Source organism: Heterocephalus glaber, unplaced genomic scaffold (assembly GCF_053883595.1).
Source record: "Heterocephalus glaber isolate CG9 unplaced genomic scaffold, H.glaber_assembly_v1.0 deba00001150, whole genome shotgun sequence".
NCBI classification, from domain to species: domain Eukaryota; kingdom Metazoa; phylum Chordata; class Mammalia; order Rodentia; family Bathyergidae; genus Heterocephalus; species Heterocephalus glaber.
In genome coordinates this window covers 1,069,644-1,095,022 of record NW_028258204.1, presented here as the reverse complement: position 1 = coordinate 1,095,022, position 25,379 = coordinate 1,069,644, and the positions used below count along the sequence as shown (strand labels likewise).

The window sequence follows — 25,379 nt, the reverse complement described above, 5'->3', positions numbered from 1 at the left end:
CTCTCACAAACATGTACACATGCACACTCATAGACACACATAAAGACTTGTACATGTGCCCACATGCCCGCACACATACACACTCACAGATACACATAGACATGCACACATACCCACACACTTGCACATGCATACATACAGATACATACACTCATGCCCACACACACACATACACACAGACACACTCATGCACACACCCCCTATGTCATCACATCAGGCATGTGATGTGTTCCCAAGAACTTTCTGAGGGAAATCAGATTTGTCTCAGAGAGATTCGATTTGATGCAAAGCAGATTCCATCTGGATTTTCATGTGAAGAGCTGACTCCTCTCCAATGCACCCTGCTTGCTGGCATCTCAGTGTGGACCAGCTCAGTCTGGTGTTTGGCTCTCTGCAGGTGCCAGGCCTGGGTTCTCAGCACTGGCTCTGGCTGTAGTGGAGCTGGAAGGACAGTGCTGTCACCTCCAGGACTGAGCTCTACCCGCGGGACCTGGAGCACATGGGTGAGAGGCAAGGGCAGTGTGCAGCAGAGGTTGTGCCCGCATGGGTGAGAGACAGCCGGAGAGATGCACAGGAGGTCTGGAGCTCAGTAGCACCAGGAGCCTCTGAGGGCCCTCCCTGAGCTCCCACTGTTGAACTCAGTCCAGGGAGCAGGGTGGCCAGACTTACATTCGGATTCCAGACACTGGGTTCACTGTGAGTTTCCTACAAACACCTTGCTTGTGGAGGTGCATCCAGGTGAGACCAGGCCTGTACCCATGGGGATGCAGACACAGCCTGTGCCTTAGGGAAATCTCAGTAGTTTCCTAAGTAGTGAACCACCACTAAGGACAGTGGTGACACTGCCTCAGTGATGACACTGCCTCTCAGGACTCCAGTGCCTGCCTGACAGGGTCTTGTGCTTTCACGGTCCTCGCTGTCCTGAGGTTAGAGCATGGTCCACTGCAAGGTGACCTCCCCTCCAGAGAGGCCCAGTGACTTCTGGGATGAATGGTTGGTGCGCAAGGTATATGGGGAGGGGACTGACCTAGGACTTCCTGGGAGCAGAATCTGTAGCGCTGCTGCTGGGGCAAGTGTGGGGCATGTCAGCACTGTGTGGCTAGGTCAGGCCTGGTGTCACCATGACTAGAAAGTTCTTGTGGAGGGCGGCTCAGCTGGCAGAGTCAGGCATGGCTGTCATCTCAGAGTGGACCAGGTGCAAGCGAGTGGAACATAGGGTGAGGGGGTCAGAGGCTGAGGACGCCCCTCCCAAGCCTCCTGCCTGAGATGTGACAGCCAGGTGGGCAGTAGGGACCACTATCTCTTCCTCACCTCATCCCTCACCTCCTGCTCAGACATCCCCACAGCAGGGACACCGAGTCCACTCCATCCAGCAACGTGGCTTCCACTCTCTTGGATGGACTCCAGCTGGAAGCTGGGGTGCATCTGCAGACACATGCAGAGGCAGCACTCTGTGAGGACCCAGGAGAAGACAGGGTCTGCCAGCCAAGGAGAGAGGCTCAGGGCAAACCCACACTGCTGCACCTTGATCTTGGACTTCTGGCCTCTAGGACTGTGAGAAAACACTTCTGTCACCTAAGCCCCCCAGTCTATGGCAGACTAAGACAGCCAGGATGTCACCCCTACCCACCCTGGGGCATGAGATGTCCCTCAAGGGCCCTTCTGACTTCTTAGCCCCTAGACCCCAAGAAGACCCAACCTCATCTCCCCATCTTCCCCACAATACACAGCAAATGAAGGGCAAAACTGTTGAGTGAATGAAAGGAAACAGACCTTTGGCCAACAGAGCTTTCAGCCCTGGGTAAATGCTGCAAATTGTGTTTTGAAAAATGACAGGAGACCCAGTCCTAGTATTTATGGCATGCTCTCATGCTTCCGGGGAGTGGTGCTCTCTGCTCTTAAATGTATGGGCCTGGGATGCAGTCGCAGACAGACTGGGAGATTGCAAATGGCTGTGAGCTAATAGCATGTGCGGGCGGAGGGGAGGTGGCGTGACCCTCCGCCCAGGGTCAGACAAGAGAGCTCCCCACCCAGGGAGGAGTGCTGTGCTCTAAGAAGTGTTTCCTCCCCATCTTCCTCTTTGCAGGGAACTCAAAGTTCAGGATGCACCAGCGTGTCCTGGCTGCACTCACTATTCTGACAGGGCTATGCACCACTGTGCCTTTTCTAAGCCATCTTTAAATTGACTCCCTGTCCCCCGAGGCGCACACAATACCAAGCTCATTCTCTTGCCATCCTTTGGCCTGGGGTAAATTGTTTGGGAACAATCATCTGGCCCTCTCTGGGGCTTGGAGAGGTTCATATTTCTGCTTGAGCCCTTGAAGAAAGGCCTGGGCTGAGGGGGAGTTGAAGCGAGAGGCCGAGCCTCCCTACAGTCCCTCAGCCACCCGACTGTGGTTTTATCCAAAAGGTAAGTGTCCTTCCCAGCTCTGAAAGGCTAAACGTGGAGAGGGGGCGTTAGACTAAGCCTGGCCTGAGGCCTTGACACCCAAGGCCTGACCTGAGGGTGGCCTGCCCCAGAAGGGACTGAAGTTCTTCAGAGGGGACAAGTGAGCATCCCATCTGCCCATCTGCAGGAGGGGAGCAAAAGTCCTCCCACAGTGTAGATTTCCCCAGGACAGACAGAGTACGGGTCAAAGTCAGCTGTACACTTGGGCTCCGTGTAAGGATGGCCCTGGGAGGAGCTTGCACGCCTGGGCCCAGCAGCGGCACCCTAGCCCGACTTCCCTCCACCAGCAGTGGGTGACTCTCTTGACTCACTGCTCGGGCTCTCTGGCCCAGGTGAGGTGAGATGAGGACACCAGAGAAGAAGAGAGCAGTGATTTCAAACTCAGGTTCTGACACTGGGAAAATAGTTGCTTTAATAAAATAAACACACCAGACAGTTTCCAGTAACCCGCCCCATTTTTCTCAGTGGAATAGCAGAGTCATGTGCATTTCCTGTGTGTCTTGTCACCCACAGGTCAGTGTCCAGCATACATGTGTTTTTGTAGCCTGTCTAGAGTCCTCCCACGGGCCACAGGGACAGTTTGGGGTATGGAGCACTGATGGGCAGAGGCCCCTTCCTCAAATGCCCTGGGGAGAGGGGGCCCCCAAAGGCCCTGATCATTTCCACTGCTGGGTACCACATAAGGTTGCATGCCAGAGCCCCTGCTGCAGCCTACCCATCTGCAGACCAGCAGAATATTCTCCCCTTCTCATCGCCAACCAGGAGCTTCGGCTGGTTCCTGGGGAGGAGAGAAGACAGCAAGTGTTGGAGGTAGCAGTGGTTGTGGTGTGTCCAGCCAACCTGCTGGAAACTGCAGCGTGGGGCTCAGCCAGGCCTCAGGTACCCCAGAAGCTGGGGAAGGAAGAGGGAGGGCTGGAAGCTTGTTTGTGCGTGTGTGTGTGTGTGTGTGTGTGTGTGTGTGTGTGTGTTGGGGGGTGGGGGAGTTGAGTGGTGAGGGTGGTGGCTCCCAGAGCCTGGAGAAGCAGCTGGAGATGGCAGGCCTCTGTGTCTCCTGTGCCAAGACTGCCGCTTGTCCAGAACCAAGCAGAACTCAACAGCAAATTCTTCAGTGAAGACTGCAGCTCAGGACTCTCCTTCTCTGTGTCCTGCCCAGCCATCCACCCACTCACCCAGGTGGGCAGCCAGGACCCTGTGCTGTTCCCACCACTGAGGATGCCAGTCCAGCCCACCCAGGCAGGGAGGGAAAAGGGAGGCAGCTCTGGAAGGTCAGCAGCTCCCAGCCCACATTTCCGGGGGTGCGTGGTGAGCTCACCATGGGAAGTGCGCCACAGGTCACTGTGCCCGCTAAATAGCCATTGAGTGCCATATGACCACTGGCTGCCCTAATTGGTTCAGAGCCTCAGACGAAGGTTCTGTTAGTACAGGATGGCATTACACCAGGTGTTACCATTAGCAGCAGAACTCAGGAAAAAGTCACAAAGCAACAGACCTCTGTCTAACCAGTGCCTTACTGGGCCTGATGGACTTTCTGGGGTGGCCCAGCGCCCTCTGCTGGATGCCTGAGAAACCAGGCTGCGCTTACCTAGAGGCGGCCAGAGCTGTCACCGCAGGGCTGGCCTTGCTGGGCTTTCCTGTCAAAGCCAGATTGACATCTAGCTCCCGGCACAGGGCGAGGTTCTTCTGCCACTTGTGACCTGGGGGGAGCATGCAAAGGAACGGTTAGGACACCCAGGTGCCTTCACACCCGAGCCTGCATGCGTCCACACAAACACATACACACATATTTATATTTGTGGTCAGCAACTTGCTAAATTGAGGGGGAAACTATATTTAATCTTGGCCTGTGCTGTTGCAAAGAGGGCTGTCCCAATTTAATTTGCAGGCTGTGATAGTTACATGTGCTGACGGGCCTCCGATCCACTGTGTACCAAATTGGATTTGTGTATTATTGCCTTCTAAATTGCGTGCCTAGTTCAGCAAAATTGTTCATCAGTGTTTACTGGCTTTATGCTTAATAAGATGCCCCACAATACCTTGCTGCCAGGATGTAATGCAGCCCATAATTGCCTAGTAAAAATAAATTACATAAAGTCGGCATTATCAACTTATCTAAATCCTCTCACGCCACAACCAATAATTAAATGCTGAGAACGTTTTTTCAAAAAATATAACTCAATGATTGTTACTTCACTCATCTTAATGACTGCATTTGGGGATGGACAGTAATTCCTTTGACATGAAGGGAAGAAAGCAGCTAGGTATGGCCCTGCGAGGCCACTTCCTTGGACCTGGGGCCAGGAGCTGCTGCATCCCCAGCTGTCCTGGTGTGGCCACCTATGTGTGCAGCCAGGCTGTGCTGGGAGTACATGGTGGGTTCAAGAGGGGGAACCACCATAAATTGGAAACAGACATTTGCAAATTCTTGCATAAGTCCAAACAAGCTTTTCCCAAGCTCTTTTTATGTACCAGATTGAGTCCAAATCTAGGAGATGATTTCTGAAATAATCTGTACTCATCTGGGTTGGTCTTTGCTGCAAATGACAAACAAATGAATTCCAGGCAGAAATTAGATTTCATCTTCCCGTAAACGCAGTATCTTCAATATCATCAAAGATCTCCTTTCTAGCCCCTTAAGACATTTGACGGGATGCAATAAAATATACGCCAAGAGGACATATGTGCAAATATCCACGTGTCATGCTCAATCCTAATCCCTTTCCACCAAAACAGTTTTGAGCAATATTATAAGAGCAACATGCTTCCTTGCTAAAGACCTCCAGTGAGTTCACTTGCAAATCTGCACACAGATTTGTTGACTCTAAACTGCGGCCCTATGTGACTCTTTTTCTCCTATGCCAGGCCTTTGTGCCATTTCATCCCCACCCTTCACTGAACAACAGTTGCACCTCAGCCATCAAAGTGCCTAGGCAGCAGTAAGCTGGGGTGGGGACATAGAGTAGAAGAAGGTGTGGATCAGGGACTCCCTGTGACTTGAAACCATCTTGTAATTTCCCTAATGTCATCAGCTGCTGCATTTAAGGAGAAGACACTCCTAGCAGTGTGAGAAAATGACAGTGATGAACTGAACTGTGGAGTGGATTCTGATCTGTGCCTATTACTTTCCTATCATCAGATGAGAGAGGCAGTAGAGGAAATATCTCCAATTGACAGAGGGAGATCAGGGCCAGGCAAGGTGCTGGGATGGAGCTGGGCTTCAAGCCTTATTGTCCACATATTCACTGGATTCCCAGGCAATGAACCCAGCTTCACCACCATGCTGATGCTGGTGGATGAGGATGCATGGCCTTGTCCAAAACCAATGAAATGGCTCCGAGGTGACTTTTCTTTATCTGTCTACCCATCCACCTATCCATTCATCTATCCAGCCATTCATCCATCCATCTACCTATCCCCATCCATCCATCCATCCATGATGGGTTAAGCAAATGCCTTTAGCCTACTGAACTTCAATAGCTTCAGAAATGGGTAAGTGGTGGCCAGACCAAGATGGCATACAGTCTCATGCAGGCATATTACAGAACCATACCCTAATCAGGCTAGGGATAGTCCTCCCAGTGCACCAATTTAGGGGATGGACCTTTGCTGTCCAAAGAAGTGCTGAGTTTCTGAGACCATACCACCCCCACCTTCTCTTCTCTCAACTGAGATGGGATGGGATGGAAGGGATGACTCCTCATGGCCTCCATGTTCCCCTCCCTGGAGAAATGAGGATCAGAGGGCTGAGTGTAGCTCTAGGTCTTTGTGACGTTAGTGCTCTGGATCACCCTAGACTGTCACATGGGTCCCTGGATGATGAAGGAAGAGGTTCCCAGCATAGAGCCTAGGACAGGGTAGGGGCTGAGCCATGAATGAATGGTCAAGTGAATCAAAGAGGTGTGCACTACATGGTAGAGGCGAACTCATTGAAAATGACTGCTCTTTTCCAAAGATACCCTCAAGAGTTGAGAAATGCTCTTGTGGGGGTGATCATAGTTCTGGGAGGTGGAGCACACAGACGAGGGTGTCCCTGAAGCCTAGGGATGACAGAACTCTTTCTTCACCATCATGGGTTCCTTGGATTGTGGGACCCGAGAAAGATGTCTTGGTTCTGGTCAAGACAGAGCTGGGAGAGAAGGTGGTTGTGCTGAAGGAGGTGATGTGGCCAGGGCACTAGACAAAGGCGATGGTGAGTTTGGCTCTGTGCTCCCGGTGGAGAGCTCAGGATGATGACTATATGGCAGTGTCTGGGGAAGGTTGTCCTGCAGTGGTTGTGGTTGCTATGGTGGCAGCAACGAGAAGATGATATGCTTGCTGAGACCCTTTGGGCAAATTCCTGGCTGGTCTGTGCCTTAGTTTCCTTCTCTCTCTCAAATGAATGTTTTGGTAATAGGACTGCACAGGATGACTATGAGAAAGGAGAATGAGCTGGAAGGATCTGTCCTGGTGCAGCCAGTAACAGTGGCTGTGAAGGTCACCAGGTTTTCTCATATGGGTCTCATCTGCCACCACCCAGAGGGGTTTTGCTTGCAGAACAGTGGTTCTCTTACTTTGGGGCACCCAGAATCCCAAGCTATATCAATTCTAACACCTCTTAGGCTTTTCCAGGGGCCTAGGCTGAGTAGCAGGATGGGAACCCACACTTTTAACATGGCCCCTGGTGATGCTTGAGCAGATGATCCCCAGGACTGCCTTGAGGGCCTTGCTGAGCAGAGCCTGCTGGGTAGAGCCCATGTCCATGAGGTAGATGGGCATGAGCAAACAACTGCTGCAACCTGGGGAAGCATGGGGCTTCCTCCTGAAACTCAGGCACCCTGACACCCACCACACCACTGTCTACATGGCCATGGAACCCCAGGATCACAGTCTCTACAGGGCTGAGGTCAGGACTTGCTAGGACTTCTCCATACCAGCAACTTACAGTAAACAAACCATTCTCCCATTGTCCCCAAACCTGGTGGCAATCCTGATCTCCATGGCTTCCCTAAGCTTTGCAGCCCTGGGTGGCACAGGGCAGGGTGAGACGAGAGGAAGGCTGTGTATGGCAAGGCAGGTACCTCTGGGGCTGTGAGGCCGCATGCAGGGCTCCTCTGCTGCTGCCTGCTGGGGAACAGACATCTTCACATCCTCAGTCTTCCAAATCTGTCCAGAAAATAGAACATGTTAATGGGCTGGGGGCAGGACTGTGTCTGCAGGCTCGAGTGGCCCAGCTTCTCCATCATGCCTGGGGTCCCCTGAGGGAAGTGATGGGCATGATATTTATTATCAGCAAATGCTTGCTCAGGGCTCCAGCTCTTGTCTGTTTAGGTCACAGTTGGAGCTTGGAAGGGTCCATGCCCACCCCGGGGTCCCTAAGTCCCTCTCCTTCCCTGCTCCCATCACCTGTCCTTTGCAGATTCCACAGCCCTGAGCTAATGCCAGGAGGGCCCCAATACACCACCCTGGCCTCCAGGTCCTCTGTGTCTGGCCCCTCCTGGGGCTTCAGGCTAACTGCACAGGGCTCCTCTGACCTACCTAGGTCAGTCCACACCCCAGCAGCCTGAGCCTTTGTGATCTTCATCATGTTCTAGCCCCAGGCCCCTGGCTTTTCCTTATGCTCAGGTCTCACTGACCTGCACCTCCCCTGAATCTCTCTGTAGGAAAGGAACACATGCTTGCTTTGGGCCACACTGCGCTTGTCCATTCCCTAACCAAAGAGTCATCCCCTTCTGAGACTCCAAGCCTGCAGAACCTGGGGCCAGGGCAAGGCTAAATATGGTTGTGCATTTGGCAGATGTTTCCTTTCATGGATCATGAAATTCTAAGGACAAAGGATCATGAAATTCTAAGGACAGCTTCTTGAGCAAACCTCTCATTCCTCCTTATCTTCACTCACTGCTTCATCCTCCTGCCATTTCCTGTGGCTTGTTCTTCTATCTTCCTCTTGTTCTTAGCTCCCAGCAGCTCCTCCCTCTCCATGGCTCTCCTCAGAGTCCATGGCACTCTTGATTACCTCAACCATGGCAGGTGCTATGCACATGCCATTTCCTGTTTGCCTTCTCTTCTTCCTTTTCTGGAATATGAGTATCCTGATGAAAAGTGCCTGTTTCTCATGAATCTCTGCATCTGCAGTGGCTTTCGTGGAGCACTTGGCATGGAGCCAGGGTTCAGCCAGCATTAGATTGGTGGGTGGGTGGGTGGATGTTGCTTGAGTTCATAGTTGGGGTACATACTGGTGGGTGGGTGATGGATGGATGGATGGATGGATGGTTGGAGAGATAGTTGCATAGGTGGGTAGATAGATTAAATTAGTGGAGGGATAAATGGATGGGTAAGTTGGATTGAGTGAGTGCCACATATATCTCTTCACCATTGAGCTATAATCTACTGAATTTGACCATTCATCATTCACACCTTTGTAACAGTCTTTATTATATACATGCAATATCATATATATATATATATATATTTAATTTTATTTATTTGCTTTTTGCCTAGAAAGAGCTTTGCCTTTTCTTTTATCTGCTGCAGGCACCTGGACTGGAAGTGCCCCAAATGCAAACTGAAGGTTTGAACCCCTGGAGGAAATGGGCAAAAAGGAAGACAAACACACTACTTGTGCTATGTCCTCACTCTGCCCAAGACACACCTACCCGAACCATGCCGTCTTGACTGCCTGTGACAACGACGTGGCTTGGGTCCCATGTTGGTCCCTCCACCATGCAGCAGCAGGTTATGGCTCCTTCCGGGCCCGAGGCTGTGGTGATGCTGGCCAGGGGTTGTCCATTCACATCCCACAGGGACAAGTGGGGACCTGCACAGGAGACGATGGTGCCCTGCAGCAGTGACAGCTGGAGTCACTAGTGATGCCTCCTTTGCCCCTTTCTCAGTTACCCAGTTTGTACAACCAAGCACCCCTGATCTGGGGTACCTTCCAGGGTACCTCAAGACCTCCTAAGACACCCACTTCTTTTCAGCTGGCTCACACAAATTCGGCACTCTTATCACAAAGCAATCCTGGCTCTGGACACAGAACCTATACCCAGCTGGACACCCCACACCGTGAAGAGGTTTTGGATTCCATCTGGTGGAGGTCAGAGCACAGAGGTTCAAATGACAGCACGAGGCTCAGAGCCTGTGTGAAGCTGGGTGGAAAGTGGTCTCAGAGGGGAAACCCCCTAATGTAATCCCCTGAAATGTTCCCATCCAGAACCTCTGCTCCCCATATCTTGTCTCTCCTGTACCCACTGGAGTGGTGGGGATGTCACCAGCTGAGGCCATGCCTTTAATTTTTGCCTAACTGCAGAAGGGATAGAGGACGGTCCATGCCCTTCCTCAAGCTGTGCTTCATTGTGAAATTTCCCAATTTGTTAGGGATCATCTGCCTAAGGCCAAGACTCTGTCTGACACACCTCTGCCAGACCTGCACCCAGAAGCACATCATAATCTACACTGCTACTAGTGCTTTCTGAGGTCGGGGACATCATTCATTCTGGCTTTTGTGGTCACCCATCCCCAACAAATCTGCTCACCTACCTACCAACCATCATCATCCACCTATTCTCCATTCACTCATCCACATAAACAGTCGCAAATATATCCACATTCCCAATTGTTTACCTATCCACCCAAGCCCCATCCATCCATCCATCCTCGCATCCATCCATCCATCCATCAGTCCACCCATCCACATATCCACCCATCCATCCATCCATCCATCTTCTGTCCCTCTACCCATCTATCCACCCATCTACCTACCCATCCAATCATCCTCTGTACACCCATCTAACATCCACCCTGTAGTCAAGGCTGCCTATTGCACCACTAAGTTGGAACCAGAAGACTTCTCCTCCTGTGAGTCTCTGTCCATGTTCTCTATACCCTGAGACTCTGAGTATTTCTGTGAGCAGATGCGGAAACCTCTGCATGCTCGGGATGCCCCAGACCCAAGACAGGGCTTCCATCCTGGAAGAAAACCCACACTGCTACAAATATTTCCCTAACTGCCTCTCACCTGTGTGTTCCTGCCAAGTCCATCTTTGCTAACCAGCTGGAGGACTGCCTGGAGGTCAGCCCTGACCAGGCCACTTGTAACTGCAGCCATGCCCAGCAGGCTCCTTACCAAAGGTGGAGCTTCTGTCCCTGCTGTGTGGTCCCCATGCCAGGGCAGATGCTCCAGCACCCCAAGTCAGCAAGGGAGGACAAGGAAGAAGTAGAAGCTAAAGCTACACCTGGGGGCTGCACCGGCTCATGGGCAGCAAGTAGCCACACACAGGGGTCTCTCCACACCTGGGGCAACAGCCCCCTATGTCCCTGTGCTTTCCTGTGGGGAGCAGTCTACCATGCCACTGTGAAGGCCCACGGACATGGAAGAATGGGAGCCTCACCGAGACATCACTGATGGCGATGGCCGAGATGCCCTTCCGGTGGGCAGGCAGACGCACCACATGCACAAGGTGGTCCAGGTCCCACAGGATGCAGGTGCGGTCCTCAGAGCCACTCACCAGGAGGCTGAAGGTGACTGATGCTGCCAGGCACGTGACAGCCTGGGTGTGTCCGTACAGGGCCTGGGACGGGATGCAGATCAAGGGTTATGGGAGGGACCATCCACCCTGTCCCTGAGTGACTCCCTACCCTCTCCTTACTGCTCCCAATCCCCAGGAAAGAGAGAGACTCAGCATGACCCGTGACTCAGTGGCTCCAGAGCCCAGTCCATGGCTGCGTAGCTGTGTTGGTCCTTAGCTGGCCCATGGGTCACCCCATTTCTGGGGGGAGGCCCAGCTGGGGAGACTCAGCAATCCCTTTGCAACACCCCAACCAGAGCCCAGCAGCCTCCTTGCCCCTTGTCCTCCCCTGCACTATCTGGAACCTGCACAGCACAGTCACTCAGCAAGGCCTGGCCCTGCAGCCCCACAGCATCAGAAACTGGGAAATGCATATTCTCAGGCTCTGCCCCACACCCTGCATCTTCACAGACCCTCTGAGGGACTCGATGCACACTAAAGCCCGTGGTTATCATGTGGTGGGAATCTCAGACACAAGGGCCCTGAACTAAACCGGGAAGAAGGAGGGGAAGTCATACCATGCTCAGGAAAATGTGCCTTACAAGTTCAGTGGGTTGGGTTTGTGTCCAGTGGTGACTCAGCCTTCTCTTGGCCCTCAGGTGGGGTACAGGTGGGGCCTGGCCTGACATAGTTGTCTGTGGGTGCAGATCAGGACTGGGGTACCTGGGAGCCACTGCTGCCAGTAATGGCAAAGACTCCATCCCAGATATCCCAGAGGCAGGAGGAAAGCCTGCTGGAGGTCCCCTGTGCTCACCAAGCCTGCCACCTCCTGGACACCAGGTAGTGGGCATGAGGTGGCATTGGCCAGGCTTACTGCCATCCCTTAGGCAAGGACCACGGCTAACTCATTTGGGTTAATGAGGCTGAGCACCATTTTTCAAAGCTGTCACTTTGTTGGTCACAGCAATGAACAGTCCTGCCGCATATTCCCATTTGTTCTCAGTGGATCCTAACATGACACCAACCAGATGGCAGTGGCAAGTTTCTGGTCACAACCCATGGCAGAGGATGCATGGCATCTTAGGAACACGGAAACTGTCTTGATAAGCAGGGAGAGAGCAGGCTTCCTGATTTTCTTCCCAGAGTGGACTAAGTCTGATGTCTAAGCTCTGACCCAAGGGGACAGGATGGGGACCTGGGTGTAACGCTGGGATTCAGACTGCAGCTCAGAGGAGCCCAATGCCAACACAACTGCTCATCTGTGGAACTGAGTCAGCCTATGCTCTGCAGGGCAGGGTACAGAATGCTCCCTACCTAGGTTCCCAAGGCTGGCAGCTAGGGCATCAGGAGGTGCCACACACCCGCCAACTGGCAAGGCAGAAGAAATAAAGGCAGGGTGCAGCAGTTTGAAATGTGTCCCCCAATGGGCTTCTTTGTTTTTCCAGAATAACACTTCTCTCTAGGCCAATTAAAGGAACTTCATTCTATCATCTTATACCTAACTAATGTAGCAAAAATAAAATCAAAACTTCTGAAAATAAGGCCCCCTGCTGGCTGTGCTGTGATGAAATGGGTACCCTTAATTAATCATTGGTGGCACAGGAAAGCTATGGAACCATCTTAGAAAACTTTATGTTACTACTCAGTAATTCTACTCCCTAAAATTTATCATAAGGAAACATTAATCAGAAGCAAACAGTGATCTAAGGTGCTTTCTGCAGCACTGTTTATAATAGCTAAAACTTAGAAATAACTTAATTGTCTAGTTTTGGAAGAAATGGTTTATTAAACCATGGTGCATTGACATAACAAAACAATTGAAATGTAATTTTATGAAAATGCAATAATCTGGAACAATTGAAATGCAAATTATAGAGGCTGTAGAAATATGAAAGCCATTTGATAGGCTCGGAGAAAATGAAATAAGAATATCCAGACAAGGATCGGAGATGTATAAATACATATATTGGGGTAGTAGTATGCAAAAAATGAAAAGTTTTATATAGGAATTGTAGAGAACTATCTTCAAAGTGTACTTGAAATATCTTTGTAAAGTTGTAATGTCTTGAAAGACGAACCACTTTTAAGGCTATTATAAAACTATTTAACCATGACTTGACTCTCTGTCTACAGGTCAGGAATGGACCCTGGTCACTGAGCAAGCAGTGGTTTGGGGGCTTCCCAAGGCCATATCAGCCTTTATGGGTCAATAATAAAGTGTTGACTTTGCCTAGGAAAATACAACCATGTGGATTTCCCAAAGCTTATGTCTCTTGATTTGGAGCCAGGAAAGAATGAATAACTGTGTTCTTATGGTGTCGATACCAGGGCTTTTATAGTGCATCTTACTGCTAAGTGGAGGCTTAGAGTAGCAGCAGAACAGTCACCTGCTGTGCCCCAAGGCCAGCACCAGGGTCAGGCTGGACCCACCCACCATACCCAGGTGAGTTGTAATGGCATCAGCAACACCTGGGGAAGGGGCCCTGCCCTTCATTTCCTGTCTCTTCCTTAGGTCGGGAATAAAACCCTGCTCCATTGCCCACCATAGAAAACCTCCAGAATCAGCATAAAACCAGGAAGGGACTGTTCTGGAGGGGTCCATAGATATAGGAGGTCACCTGTAGGCCTGCACAGCTGCCTAAAAAGTGCCACCACCCCTGCTGCCTGTGCCTGGTGGTGACAGCAGGGAACAAAGACATACTCAATGGCTTGAAAGTCATCAAGAGAAATCTAGAATCAGCCCACAGAAGGAAGCATGCTCAGCTTAGGGATCCGGGCAGGGTGAATGTCATAGGATCTATTTGGTTTTTGTCACTTTGGGGCTCCTTGACTGAGAAACAGATATGAAAATGACTTGTACTTCACACAAGAAGCATCCCTAGTGATGCTTCCGGGCAAGTGCATGAGTACACAGAGAGACCACGAAACCTAGAAGTAGACAAGTCCAGACTCAAGGGCACCTCAACCACTTTGAGCTTCAGTTTCCTCATCTGAAAGAGAACTCACAGCCCCTTCTTTTCAGTGCTCAGAGAGGCCCCAGGGCATCATAAGTGTTATGGAAATGCTAGCTCCACCCAGCCACAATAGAAACAGTGGGTTCCAGAAGCTGGACCCAGAGCTCCACTTTGCCCTGCTTTTGGTCCTTCCCCACCAGGACCATATCCCTCTGAAACAGTCCTGCTTTCCCCTCTGTGACCTTGGATGGGCCATTTCTTCATTTCTGTGATGGCTTATGACTAGATGTCCCCCAAAGCCTTATGTGGTCATAGGTTGGGCTTGTCAGAGGCAGCTGGATCTAGAATGCTTGACACTGGGATTGATTCATGGTGCAATGCCAGGGTCAAGGGTGCTAGGATTAAGGGTGAGTGCTACCCACCCTAAGTAGCCTGTATAAGATAAAAGATGGTCCTCCCTTGTTGCTTTGCTGTCTGCTGCCCACCATGAATTGTTTTTCCTCTACCATCCTTGTCACCATGCCACCTTGCCTCGGAGACAGCTAATTATGGACTGAAACCTCTACAAACTGTGAGCTAAATAAACCTTTCCTCCTTTAACTTTGAGTATTGGGAATTTTGTCTCAGCAATGAGGAAAAAGTAACTAAGACAATTTCCTTGTGCCACCATGAAAGCAGGGATGATAGTGACACTGATTTTACAGGGCTGTTGGGTAGGTGCAATGCCTACAAAAGTGCTCAGCATAAGAGTGGGCAGCCCATAGCAGGCGCTCAGAGAGCAACATCAGGTGCAGGAGATCAACTCCACTGGTCCTGGTATAAATGGAAGTGGTTGCACCTCACACTATGCTATAGACTCCCTAGAGTGACAGATGGTGGCCGCCTACTGGTCCTCCCTATGTTCCTTGCTCCCAAAGGAGGCGGGACCCTCATGGAGCAGGGAGCCAGGTGTGATCAGGCAACATACCTGGCCCAGGCACATACCTGCCCAGGGCCCTGCACCTGCAGGAGGTTCCTGCCTGCTGGGCTACTTACCTGCCGGAGATGAAGGCCCCTCGGGCGGCCTTTGACCACACTGAGCTCCCACACACACACCACGGCACTGGCCCCGGCAGTGATGATCACCGTGGGTGATGGGCACACAGCACACAGACAGCGGCCCCAGGCGGCCAGCTTCTCGAAGGTCATCAGAACCTGTGAAGAAGAGACAGGTGCTGGAACAGGGCCAGCAGAGCCCAGGAAGCCAGGACAGAGCAAGGAGACACTGGTGAGTCTGGGTGCCCTGAGACCTATGTTTGGGTCCAAGTAACAAATCCATGCCACTCCTAAGGAGCAGCTCCTTCCTCAGTGGTAGGAGAGAGAAACAACAGGAGCCTGGGGTGTGAAAAGTCCCATGAGCACCGGGGGTAGTGGCTCAACCTGGTGGGGCGGGGACAGAGTTCAGGAGGGATTCTGGGGCTGATAGCCATGCTGCCTGATGAAGCTGGAGAAGCAAGGCTGGGGGTGGGAGCATGGAGGGTTGGGAATCCCCTGGGTGTGACAGGTGGTGGCTGAGGACAAGGCAGAGACAGAGGGACTAGAGTTGGGATTGCACTGCTGTCTGCTGGGGGCACTGAACACTCAGCATGATCCTAAATTCTCACACTTCCCAGGGTGGCAGAAGTCCCCAGCTTTCCACAGAGATGAAGTGTACATCTGGGTGGGCTCCAGGTTGCCACATGGCTGGCCAGACTCCCTCTGGAAGTGACCATGTGCACAACTATCCTGTAAGCTCCAGGCCATGAACATGTGGTTGAGATCTGGCTCAGAGGGGGTCTTTGAGGGATCCCAGGAGCTCTCTGTCTCCTAGGCAGGAACACAACCTGACCTCCAGACCCTTGGAGCCAGTGAGAGGGAGGCTATGTCTGCTCACCTTGTCGGAGCCATAGGTCCCCAGGCAGCAACTGAAGTCGTCAAACCCCCAGCTGAAAGTCCTATTCCAGGCGGGAGGCAGCAGCACTTTGTTCTTCTCCACTGCTAGAATGTTCTTTTCGGTGGGGACGATGTGGCCAATAGCCCCTTTGGGAGACTCTGATCCTAGAGAGAAAAGGAACATATCTGCCTGCCGGTCAGTATGGTGGAAACTGTGAGGCTGACTTCAGCTGAGCTGGAGAGGAAAAGTCAGTGCAACAAACCAAGGTCTTGTAAGCAAAAGTGCAGGTGACTGTCAACTTGACTGCATTCAGAGACCTCCTAGACAGATGACTGATTGTGGGGGTTCTAACTTCATCCATGGGTTAACCCATCCCTGAGCTCATAGCTGGATGGGTTATTAAGAGGAGAGCCCTGGCTGGAAGAGGTGGTCATGGGGTATGACCTTTGGGACTATACCTGTCCCCTGCTCCCTGTTTCCCAGCCTCCAGGAGGTGAGCAACTTTAACCCGTCACACTCTTCCACTATGATGTTTCTGCCCTGGAGCTGGCCAACCATGGACCAAACCCTCAGAAACCATGAGCTACATTAAACCTCTCCTCCTTTAAATTGTGGATACAGATATTTTGTCTCAGAAATGGGAAAGTTGACTAATACACAAGGGAAGAAGAGCCCAGGTTGTCTGTAGGGGCAGATAGCACAAAGCCATAGGATGCTCGGGAGGGACTGTCCTCCTTGCCCTTCCTAGGAGGAGCCCCAGGCAGGTGGCATAAGTCTGGTCTGTCTGGAAGCCCTCAGCCTCAGCCCAATGATAGCTCAGAACTGGGATCTATTGCTTAGCAGTCTGCTCCAAGCTTATCTTGGTCATGTCACTCCACCCCTACTACCAGGGGGCCCATCCATGGAATGGAGGTAATAGCTCCACCACATGTGCCTCCAACTGAGGCTGCTGAGAATGCACCCTATATCCTGCACAGTGTCCTCCTTTCTCCTGGAGGTGTCCCTGCCTGTCCTAGTGAGATTGGAGAACTGGCTTTTCTTGTCCCCTCCCCACCACCACTGTTGAGGAACAGTCAGTCTGGGACTCTGCACAGCCTTCTGCCTAGGTGCATGGTCTCAGCTACGGGCTACAGGCCCATGTGGATTCCAGGAGCAATGGTCACCAAGGTGTAGAGACTGCAAGACACTTGGGACTTCCCCTCTAGCTTTAGAGGGAAGGAGGAGTGTATGTGTATGAGAGAGACAAGGAGAGAGGGAGAGACAGAGCTCCAGGGAGAAAGGGAGGAGGATCGTGTAATATGTGGATTTTTTTCACAGTCATGGGGATTAAACTTAATATCTTTGCACTGAGCTACATCCTCAGTCCTTTTAACTTTTTATTTTGAGACACGGTCTTGCTAAGTCACTAAGTTGCCCAGGGTGGGCTTGAACTTGCAATCCTCCTACCTCAGCCTTTCAGAGTGCTGGGCTTATAGGCATGCACCACTGCACCAAGCTGCTGGAATATGTGTTTGTCTGTGTACACACAGTAGGCAGGGGTGTGTGTGTCTGAGGCAGGCAGACAGACAGATGTCTAGGATCTGAGGGGTCCCAACCACCTCCAGAGCAGAGGCCTCCCAGTGGCCCACTGTGTTTAGAGACACATTCATTTGAAGCCGGACCCCAGCACCTGGCTGGATCCATGCCCTGGAAACTTCAGAAGAGCCATGCAGGGCCAGACACTCACCTTTGATGGTGACCTGGGAGGGCTTCAGGGACTGCAGGCTGTGCAGGAAAGGCTTTGGCTGGCTGGGTAGGCTGGAGGGTGTGGCTGTGTCCCTCCCAGGTGAAGGCTTCCCCATAGAGCTCCTGGCCGGGTGGGGCTTGGTGAAGAGCTGGAGAGGCATACACAGCACATGGGCATCAGGCCCCGCCCCAGGCACTGCCCCAGGCTTCCCTGGACAGGGCTGGGTCCAAGCCTGACCCTTAGGTGCTGTTCATGACAGGCCAGGAGCTCGGACAGCTACACCTGCCCAACCCCTTCTTCCCCACTGCCTGGGTAGAAACTGACCGTGCTGGAGCAACCCTGGTACCTGGAGAGCTGGCTTTCATATTCTGGGGTCAGAAGGGCCCCTGCCTTGCCTAAATCCCAGGTGTCCTTCATCTGCTGGAGCCATTTCTCCTGGTTTTCTTCCCCCTTACATCCTGCTCAAAGGCTCATCCATCCTGGTGTCAGCATTTCAACAGCATCCATGCAAATGTTCCCATGTGGGTGGACCCTGTTAGTGGCCTTATTCTCTCCCTTCAGGTCTCTTCCATCAGATTGTCCCTAATGCCAAATTCTCTGCACTGCTGGGCAAACGTCAGGTGTGCAGCTGCACCACCTGGCCCAGTCCCACCTGCTAACCCAAAGTGCGTGCCCAGCTCTGGCTCCCCTGCCTGCCTTCCCTGCTGGCTTCTGCACTCCCACAGGGAACTGGCTGCTGGGTACACTGTGGAAGGAACCAAGGTGACAGCCCGTCCCTGCTGGGACATGGGCAGGGTCAGTGGTCAAATTCAAGTTCAAGTTCTCAGAACAGCCTCAGCTTAGTTATAGCCTGTGATCAAATGCTGAACTATCTAGAAAGCCGTGTTGTGACTGAATAAGAGAGAAGTGCTAGTGAACATTGAATAGCATCTCACACGAAACACCTCCTGGGCCCACAGGCTGGGTTCTGGGTCCCCAGCACAATTTCACTGCCCTTGAGTGGGACAAAGAAGCACTTTGATCCCATCCTCAGATGGGACAGCATGAAGCCTCATTCTGACGACTACTTGGAAATAGTTTTAAATGCTCAACATGATAAACAGGTTGGGCATTCTTAATCCAAAAATCCAAACTCTGAAATATTCTGAAATTCCTGGGTTCCTGCATGCTGACATCATACTAAGAAAGATTTTGGGAGCATTTTTAAGCTTGGGTTTTGGGATTATAGATGCTGAACGGGGAGTCTAGGCAAATATTCCAAATTCCAAAAACCACTTGAAGTTGGAAATACTTCAAATTGTGGGCATTTTGGATAAGGGATAGTGATATGTATCACAAAGTAAGACCAGAATCTAAAATTGTGTGCACTCCTTGATCACAGTGACAGGTAAAGATACGTGCTTATGGACAGGGGCTGCACACATATAAAACTGGGCCTGCTGGGTGGCAGGCTATTACTTTGAATTGTTTTATTGCTTTATTCATATTATTATGTATATCTAAATTCAAGGAAAAAGCTATTAGGCTGCCATGCTCTTCTTTGAGATGCTGGCCTGTCTGCAAAGCTCCCTGCAAACCCACGCTAGATGTGCCCCCACCTCCAAGTTCCCCTGGCTCCTCTCCCATGCACCTTACCAGGGAATGAGCAAACCTCTAGGTTACACAGGACCAGGCAGAGAGGACACCAAGGAGACACGCAGAGCCACAGTTCGGGAGTCCACAGGGCTGGGGTAGTTAAATAAGCATCTTGCTCCCTTGCACATGTCTCGTAAGTATGGCAGCATGGGCCACGCACAACCTCTTGGTACTGAGTAACTGTGCCCATGGGAACCAGAGCCAGCAGAGCCCAGGGCCCAGCCAAGACCCCTGAAGTCTCATCAGGAGGAAGATGTTCCTAGGCAGTGGCCATATGGCCCATGCTTTGGGGCCACCTTCCCAAGTGGCCCACTGACCAGAGCTCTGCCTCTTCTGCTGCTAGTGGTCCATGCTAGTTCCACACGGGTGACTTACACAGCCTTTCTGGGTCCCAGTTTCCTGCTCCATAGAAGAAACGTGCTATGCTCAGATCTAAAGACAAGATCACTCCAATAACTAACTCTTGTTGATGAGCCAGCCATATTTCGTGCACCTTCAAGCACTTGATGTGTCTTAACTCACTAGAAATAATAACCTGAAGGGCAAATACTTAGATACAGAATGGTGTGGTAATTTATCATAGGGTCTATCACATGTGACACAGAAGAAGAATGCAGCCCTCAGGGCTATCATCCAGGATTCATCGTCTTTATTACCTTCAGCAGATAAGTGAGGGTTAAGCTCTGACATTAAAGGCCCAGGAAGATGGTTGGGACCATTCTGCCCTTCCTGCCCTCCCCTCCCCAGGACAGAATTGTCCTTGCTGTCCTCTCTCCCACAAGCTCATGCTTCGCATGCTCTCCTGAGAAGCAAGACAAGGACTTGGCCTGCCTTACCTGTTTGGGCACCTGGCCGAAGTTGCTGACAAACCCCAGGATGGTGCTCTTGATCAGGGGGTCACTGATGCTGCTGAGATCCACCCTGTTGCCATAGAAGTAGGGGTGGAAGGTGTTAACTGCCTCCACCGCAGCTGGGCCCTGCTGCTTGTACCCAAAAATGAGGTCTATCCAGTGGTGGAGGTTGGCGCTGACGAAGTTGCTCTCCAGAGCCTGGAATAAAAGCCCAAAGAACGTGAAAACCCAAGTTGCTAAGGGGGCTGTGTATGCTCTGCATGGGTCAGGGGGCACACCTGTGCCACACAGGCAGGAGGTGACTGATGGCCTCTGGGCTTGGCGAGCAGGAAGCAGGCAGAGGGGCAGCCACCTAGGGCCACCCGAGTCCTGCAGCCACCCAGTTGCCATCCAGATCTAAATATTCCCAGCACTCCAGCTCATCTGACTCATACAACAGCCACACCATTTAGAATGTCTATGCAGGCAGGTCCAGGGGTGATGCTGACATGGAGGAGACCTGGGTCCTTCTGAGCTCTGGCAGAGCAGTCAGCAGAGCTAGTTCTGCCTGTGAAATTCAAGAGGTTGAGACCGAGAGTCTCAGATGTCCCAGAGCACACTCTGGAGCAGCCTGGAGCTGAGGTCGCCATTTGCATGTTCCTTTACATTTCCAGCCTTCAGCTTCTTCACCTGGGATTGGGCTGTCTTCTGAGGTGAATGTGAGGACAAAGCTGAGATCCATGTGGTCGGTGACACCCAAGCACCTGCCTGGTGCTAGGAATGGCCTGGTTGGTGTCCCTGTCCGTTCCCATCAACAACCCCTCTGGCTGACAGGAATAATCACCCCCCATTCCAGCTTCCAGTTTTCATATTGGAGCTTTCATACCCCCAAGGACTTCAGTTCTGCTGAGCAGGTCTCATTCACATAGGTCACAGAAACCACTGACATTGGGATAGGCGTCTTGCTGAATCACCTCTGGCAGAAGAAGCACAGACTCTGCCTCTGAGGTGCACGCAGTTCCCAGGATGGTAGCTTCCTCGGTGAGGCACCTCCATCCAGCCAGGGACACAGCTGGCACACAGAGACTTAGGTCCACATCCAAGGAACACTGTACATGCTCAGGCTTGCTGCTCCCAATGGGAGAGTTCCCAGTCTCAGCCACCAGGCCTGGCTCAGAGCTCACAGCCTCTCAACTGGAACGAAACCTCACAAAGCTCAAAAGCACAGCTCCTCCAGAAAGCCAGAAGCACCCACCTGTAACTAAAGGTGACATCCAACAGAAAACAGAAGGAATGTAGCGTAAGAGCTAATAAGCATGCTGGATCCCTCATGGACATAGTCCAGATGGGTGGTGCCAGCCTAGATTAGGGCACCCAAGTTGAACACAATTCTTACTGGTTGTCACCCACAGGCAAGAGGAAATATAGCCCAGGGTTTGGACATCACTGATAGATGGCACCTGTTTTGTCTGGGCACAGCCCCCGAAGGCTGCATCTCCAGGACCCAGAGGTGTCTACTGGGCATTGTCTGTGCTCCCCTTGGTGGCTCTCTGGGAGGACACACAGCTCCACGCCTGGGCCCAGGGAAGCCTAGCCACCTGTACCAGGTTCCCGAGGTCTGTGGTCAAAGTGGCCATTCTATGTGGTCACCAGTCGATGCCATATCCCCAAGGGAAAGTAACAAACCTGGACATCTGACCCCTGCTGGGCCCTTTTCCTATTCCTTCACAGCCATGTCCAAAGGCTGGTCTGGAGTGGTCCCTCCTCCTCCCCCCAGTGAAACCTGGCTCCTGTGCCCTTCAGCAAGCCACGTGGCAGCCGCTTGCTGGACACAGCCACAAGTCTGTGGCTCCATCTTCTGACCACTTCTGTGTGTGAAAAGAACAAAATGCTTGCTCTCTGTGCTTCCTGAGAGCCAGCTCCATCCTCCACAGAGTGTTGCCTCAATGACCTGCCTCTGCTATTCTGCCCACCAGTGAAAGTCACCCTGCCATACCTCCCTTCTTTTCAGATCTGCCTTCATCCTCTGTGACTGCCATCTCCAGACACTCAGTCCCTTAGGCTCCCTTTATTTGAAGACTCTTCTTCTACTCCTCCTAAAGTCATCCACTACTGTGGATACCCCTTCACCCATGTCAGCGTCCATAGCTGCTCCACCTTCAAAAGCACTCATCAAACACTGGTTGGAGAAAGCCACTTCCTGTCTTGCTGGCTGTTGACTTCTCAGATCTGCCTTCACCTGATCTGGACCTCCCTCATCCTTCTACTTGGAAACTATCAGCTCCCTTCTGTCCTCAGTCACATCTGCATCCAGTTTGGCTTCCGCCCACAGGCCTGGTGACAAAGTACTGAATCACGGTGCTCTGTGTGCTGATAGATGGGGCAGCTGCCACCCTTGTCAAGGGCATCTCTGACCCAACATCCCACACTGGGGAGCTGTGGGAGCAGCAAGGGTGTGCCAGGGGAGGATTTCCTCCTTCCTGAGGGAAAAGCACAGGTTTGTAGTCACAGGTTTGTAGCCTGCTCCATGTTTCAGGTCTAATTTACATACCATAAAATGCTGTAAAAACATACAATTTAACATATTCTGAAAAATTCATGTGGCCATGTAACCATAGCATAAGAGACAGAACATTTCCATCCACTCTCAAGGCACCTTGTATTACTTTCAGTCACTGCCGTGCTGCCAACCACAGTAACACTCATGAGGTTTTGTTACAGCTTCACCTATAAAAGTAATCACATACTACATTGCTTTCAGGGTGGCATCTTTCACTTGGCATAAACACTCTGAACTCCTGTGCTGTTCTGTTATCAGCAAGCCTGCTCCTTTCACTGCTGTGTAGAATTCCACCATGTGGATGTATTATTTCTTGATGGACATTTGGGCTCTTTTCAGTTACTGACTGGTTTGGGTAAAAATGGTGAATGCTGGTGCCCTAGGTTTTGACAAGGAATGTTTTCCCTTCTCTTAGATGAACACTCACAGGGCACTTGCAGGAGACTGGCAGAGGCAACTTCCACTTTGGCAGAAACCACTGTGCTCTTTCCAGAAAGAGTTCAACTCAGTGCATTCCAGATGCCAAGCTCTGATTCTGTGAGTGTGCAGCATTATCTCCCTGAGGCTCTGACTCCCATTTCCATGACAACCAAAGATGTATCACACCTTTCACCTCCTCCTGTCAGCCAGGAAGGCCTGTGATCCCGGGAAGCATCGCCAGTAGCCTCTGGCCTCCACCTGCGTCAGCCCTTCTGCATCACAGGCCACATCCTCTCCTGGCCTGGAAAGTCCTCCAAGCCTTGCTGCTGAGGTGTGACCCCAGGGCCAGCTCTGCTTCTAGGGCTTGCTCAGGACACGGAACTCACTTCCTGCAGTGATTCCCCTCAGCCTCCCGCATAGGCACAAAGCAGAACGGGGCTCTCAACACAGCTGAGAATCCCAGGGTGACATAAAAGCCTCAGTACGTATGGGTCCCCTGGGGACAGAAAGCCTCCACAGAATCTGAGGAGATATTGAGATCCACAGCAGGACATAGTCGGAGGCGAAACTCACCTGTCTGTGCAGGCTGATGAACTTCTGAGGGTCTCCATCTGCCCAGGGAGGGAGCTGGACATCACCCAGCACTGTCCCATCCTGCATGCAACCTGGGGGTGCAGAAGAGCAAGGTGCACTAGATCACTGGGAGCCACCTGGGCCAGTGCCCCTAGGAGTGCACCCTGCTTCGGCCTCCCCTGTCAGAACACCCCTGTGCCTGCCTGCTCCATCTCTAGCAGTTCCCTAAACTCCTAGGGACCTAGAAGCCTGTGTCTCTTCCATGAGGTCCCCTCGATTCCCAGGCAGCCCCAGTGCTGAAGCCCCAAGTCACATGGAAAGGTCCTCATGTCACCACAGTTCACAAGCCCCACCCCGACAACGAGGCCCAGGACTTTTCCCCAGGTGCAAACTGTTAGGCAGCAATCAGTGATGACACCCAGCGGCCAACCTCGAGGGCAAGTGGGGAAGCCCGGGACACACATCTCAGCCAGCCTTCCCGCTATCATTTTGCATGTTTTCCCCATTTTAAAGGAGAGCAGCAGGGTTTTTCAATGAAGATGCCCTGGATAGTAGGAAGAAGGGCCTGGCTCCCAGCCAGGCTGCTCTCCTCCCTGTCAACTGCTGACCTTGAGCAAGTCAGTAACTTCCTTGGGATTCAGTTCTACCACTGTAAGACTGAAGGTGACAATGGGAGGTACTGTGGAGGGGTGGCACAAGGGTGACAAGAGAAGATACCCAAAACAAGCTTGGAATACCAGGCCTGTGGCGGATGCTGCGGGATGCCAGTTGTGGTCCTGCTAAGGGTACAACCAGAATAAAACCCACTGCTCTCCTGGCCTGGCCCTTCTGGTCACTCAGCCTCAGCATGCTTGTCCTCTCTTTTGTCCTTCCTGGAGGCCAGTACAACCCAGGCCCCTCACAGTTGTTCTCCAGCCACTTCCTGTGTGTTCCTTGAAGGATTCCCAGCACTCCATGCATATCTCTTCCTTGTCTGTGTTCCTATCCCTTCCTGCTTGCCGCCCAGAACATGTCCATCTTCAGCATAGTTAGTCCCAGGAAAACCACCCAATTCACAGGTGCTCCAGGACCACATGCTCTCCTGACCACCTGAGAACACCTGCCCTCCCGGTCCTTGTGTTCTCCATCCCTGGAATGTGCGGTCCACTCTGCAGCAATGCCTGCCATGCCTTTCCAGAGGGCCACTCACTGAATGGACAGAGGTGGTTCTGCCTGGGGTCCACCCTAGGCCACCAGCTGCTCCTCCTGTCTTCACCGCCCTGACTTACTCCATGTGCTCCAACACATGGCTCAAACTGTTCTTTGGATTTCGAACAATGCCAAGCCCCCAATTCCAAGAATTAACTCACTGGGTTCAGGTCAGGCAGAGGTGTCTTAAAATGCCCCACAGGAATCTAGGGCACATCCATGGCAGGAAGCCACCACATGAGGTTCTGGGGTGCAAAACTCCTTTCCTGTGTTCCCGGGTCACCCTGATTGGCTCAAGGAGCACTCCCGCCTGTGTTTTGTGGAGGAAGAAGGGGACTCCAGGGAAGGGGTGCTCTGGGCCTCCAGGGTGCTTGGTGACAGTTCCAAGAGCCCTCTGCAGGGCTGGTGAATCCTGGCTGGGCATTGCTCACGGCTGCCCTGCACTGGGTGGAGAGCTCTCCTGCACCCTGCCCTCGGCAAGTTGCTTGCACACAGGTTCCCAAAGGCAGCTCCCTGGGTACAGCAGACACCAAGGTACCCATTGTCCAGAGCAGGAAAACGCCTGGCCCATCCTGGGCTGCAGGACAAAGGCATCTGCCCACTTGTGGAACATGGTGGGAATGGGCAGAGGCTTGGCCAAGGTCACAGGGGG

At 52.1% G+C, this 25,379-nt stretch overlaps 1 protein-coding gene across 4 annotated transcripts in view; it reads right to left on the bottom strand.

The window, feature by feature from the left end:
• Nucleotides 1-2,843: 2,843 nt before the first annotated feature.
• Wdfy4 (WDFY family member 4) overlaps nt 2,844-25,379 on the bottom strand; it is a 287,946-nt gene continuing 265,410 nt past the window's right edge. For 3 of the 4 annotated variants that reach the window (XM_004874534.4, XM_087210585.1, XM_087210587.1), the window contains 10 exons: nt 23,540-23,631; nt 19,993-20,205; nt 17,522-17,669; nt 15,796-15,980; nt 14,919-15,077; nt 10,813-10,992; nt 9,079-9,261; nt 7,504-7,588; nt 4,032-4,143; nt 2,844-3,227 (listed from right to left, as the gene is read on the bottom strand). In XM_004874534.4, the coding sequence (XP_004874591.2) occupies nt 3,161-3,227; nt 4,032-4,143; nt 7,504-7,588; nt 9,079-9,261; nt 10,813-10,992; nt 14,919-15,077; nt 15,796-15,980; nt 17,522-17,669; nt 19,993-20,205; nt 23,540-23,631 (1,424 nt within the window). In that variant the 3' untranslated portion in view covers nt 2,844-3,160. The remainder of the gene's footprint in view (nt 3,228-4,031; nt 4,144-7,503; nt 7,589-9,078; nt 9,262-10,812; nt 10,993-14,918; nt 15,078-15,795; nt 15,981-17,521; nt 17,670-19,992; nt 20,206-23,539; nt 23,632-25,379) is intronic. The other variant, XM_087210586.1, reaches the window with a different exon arrangement.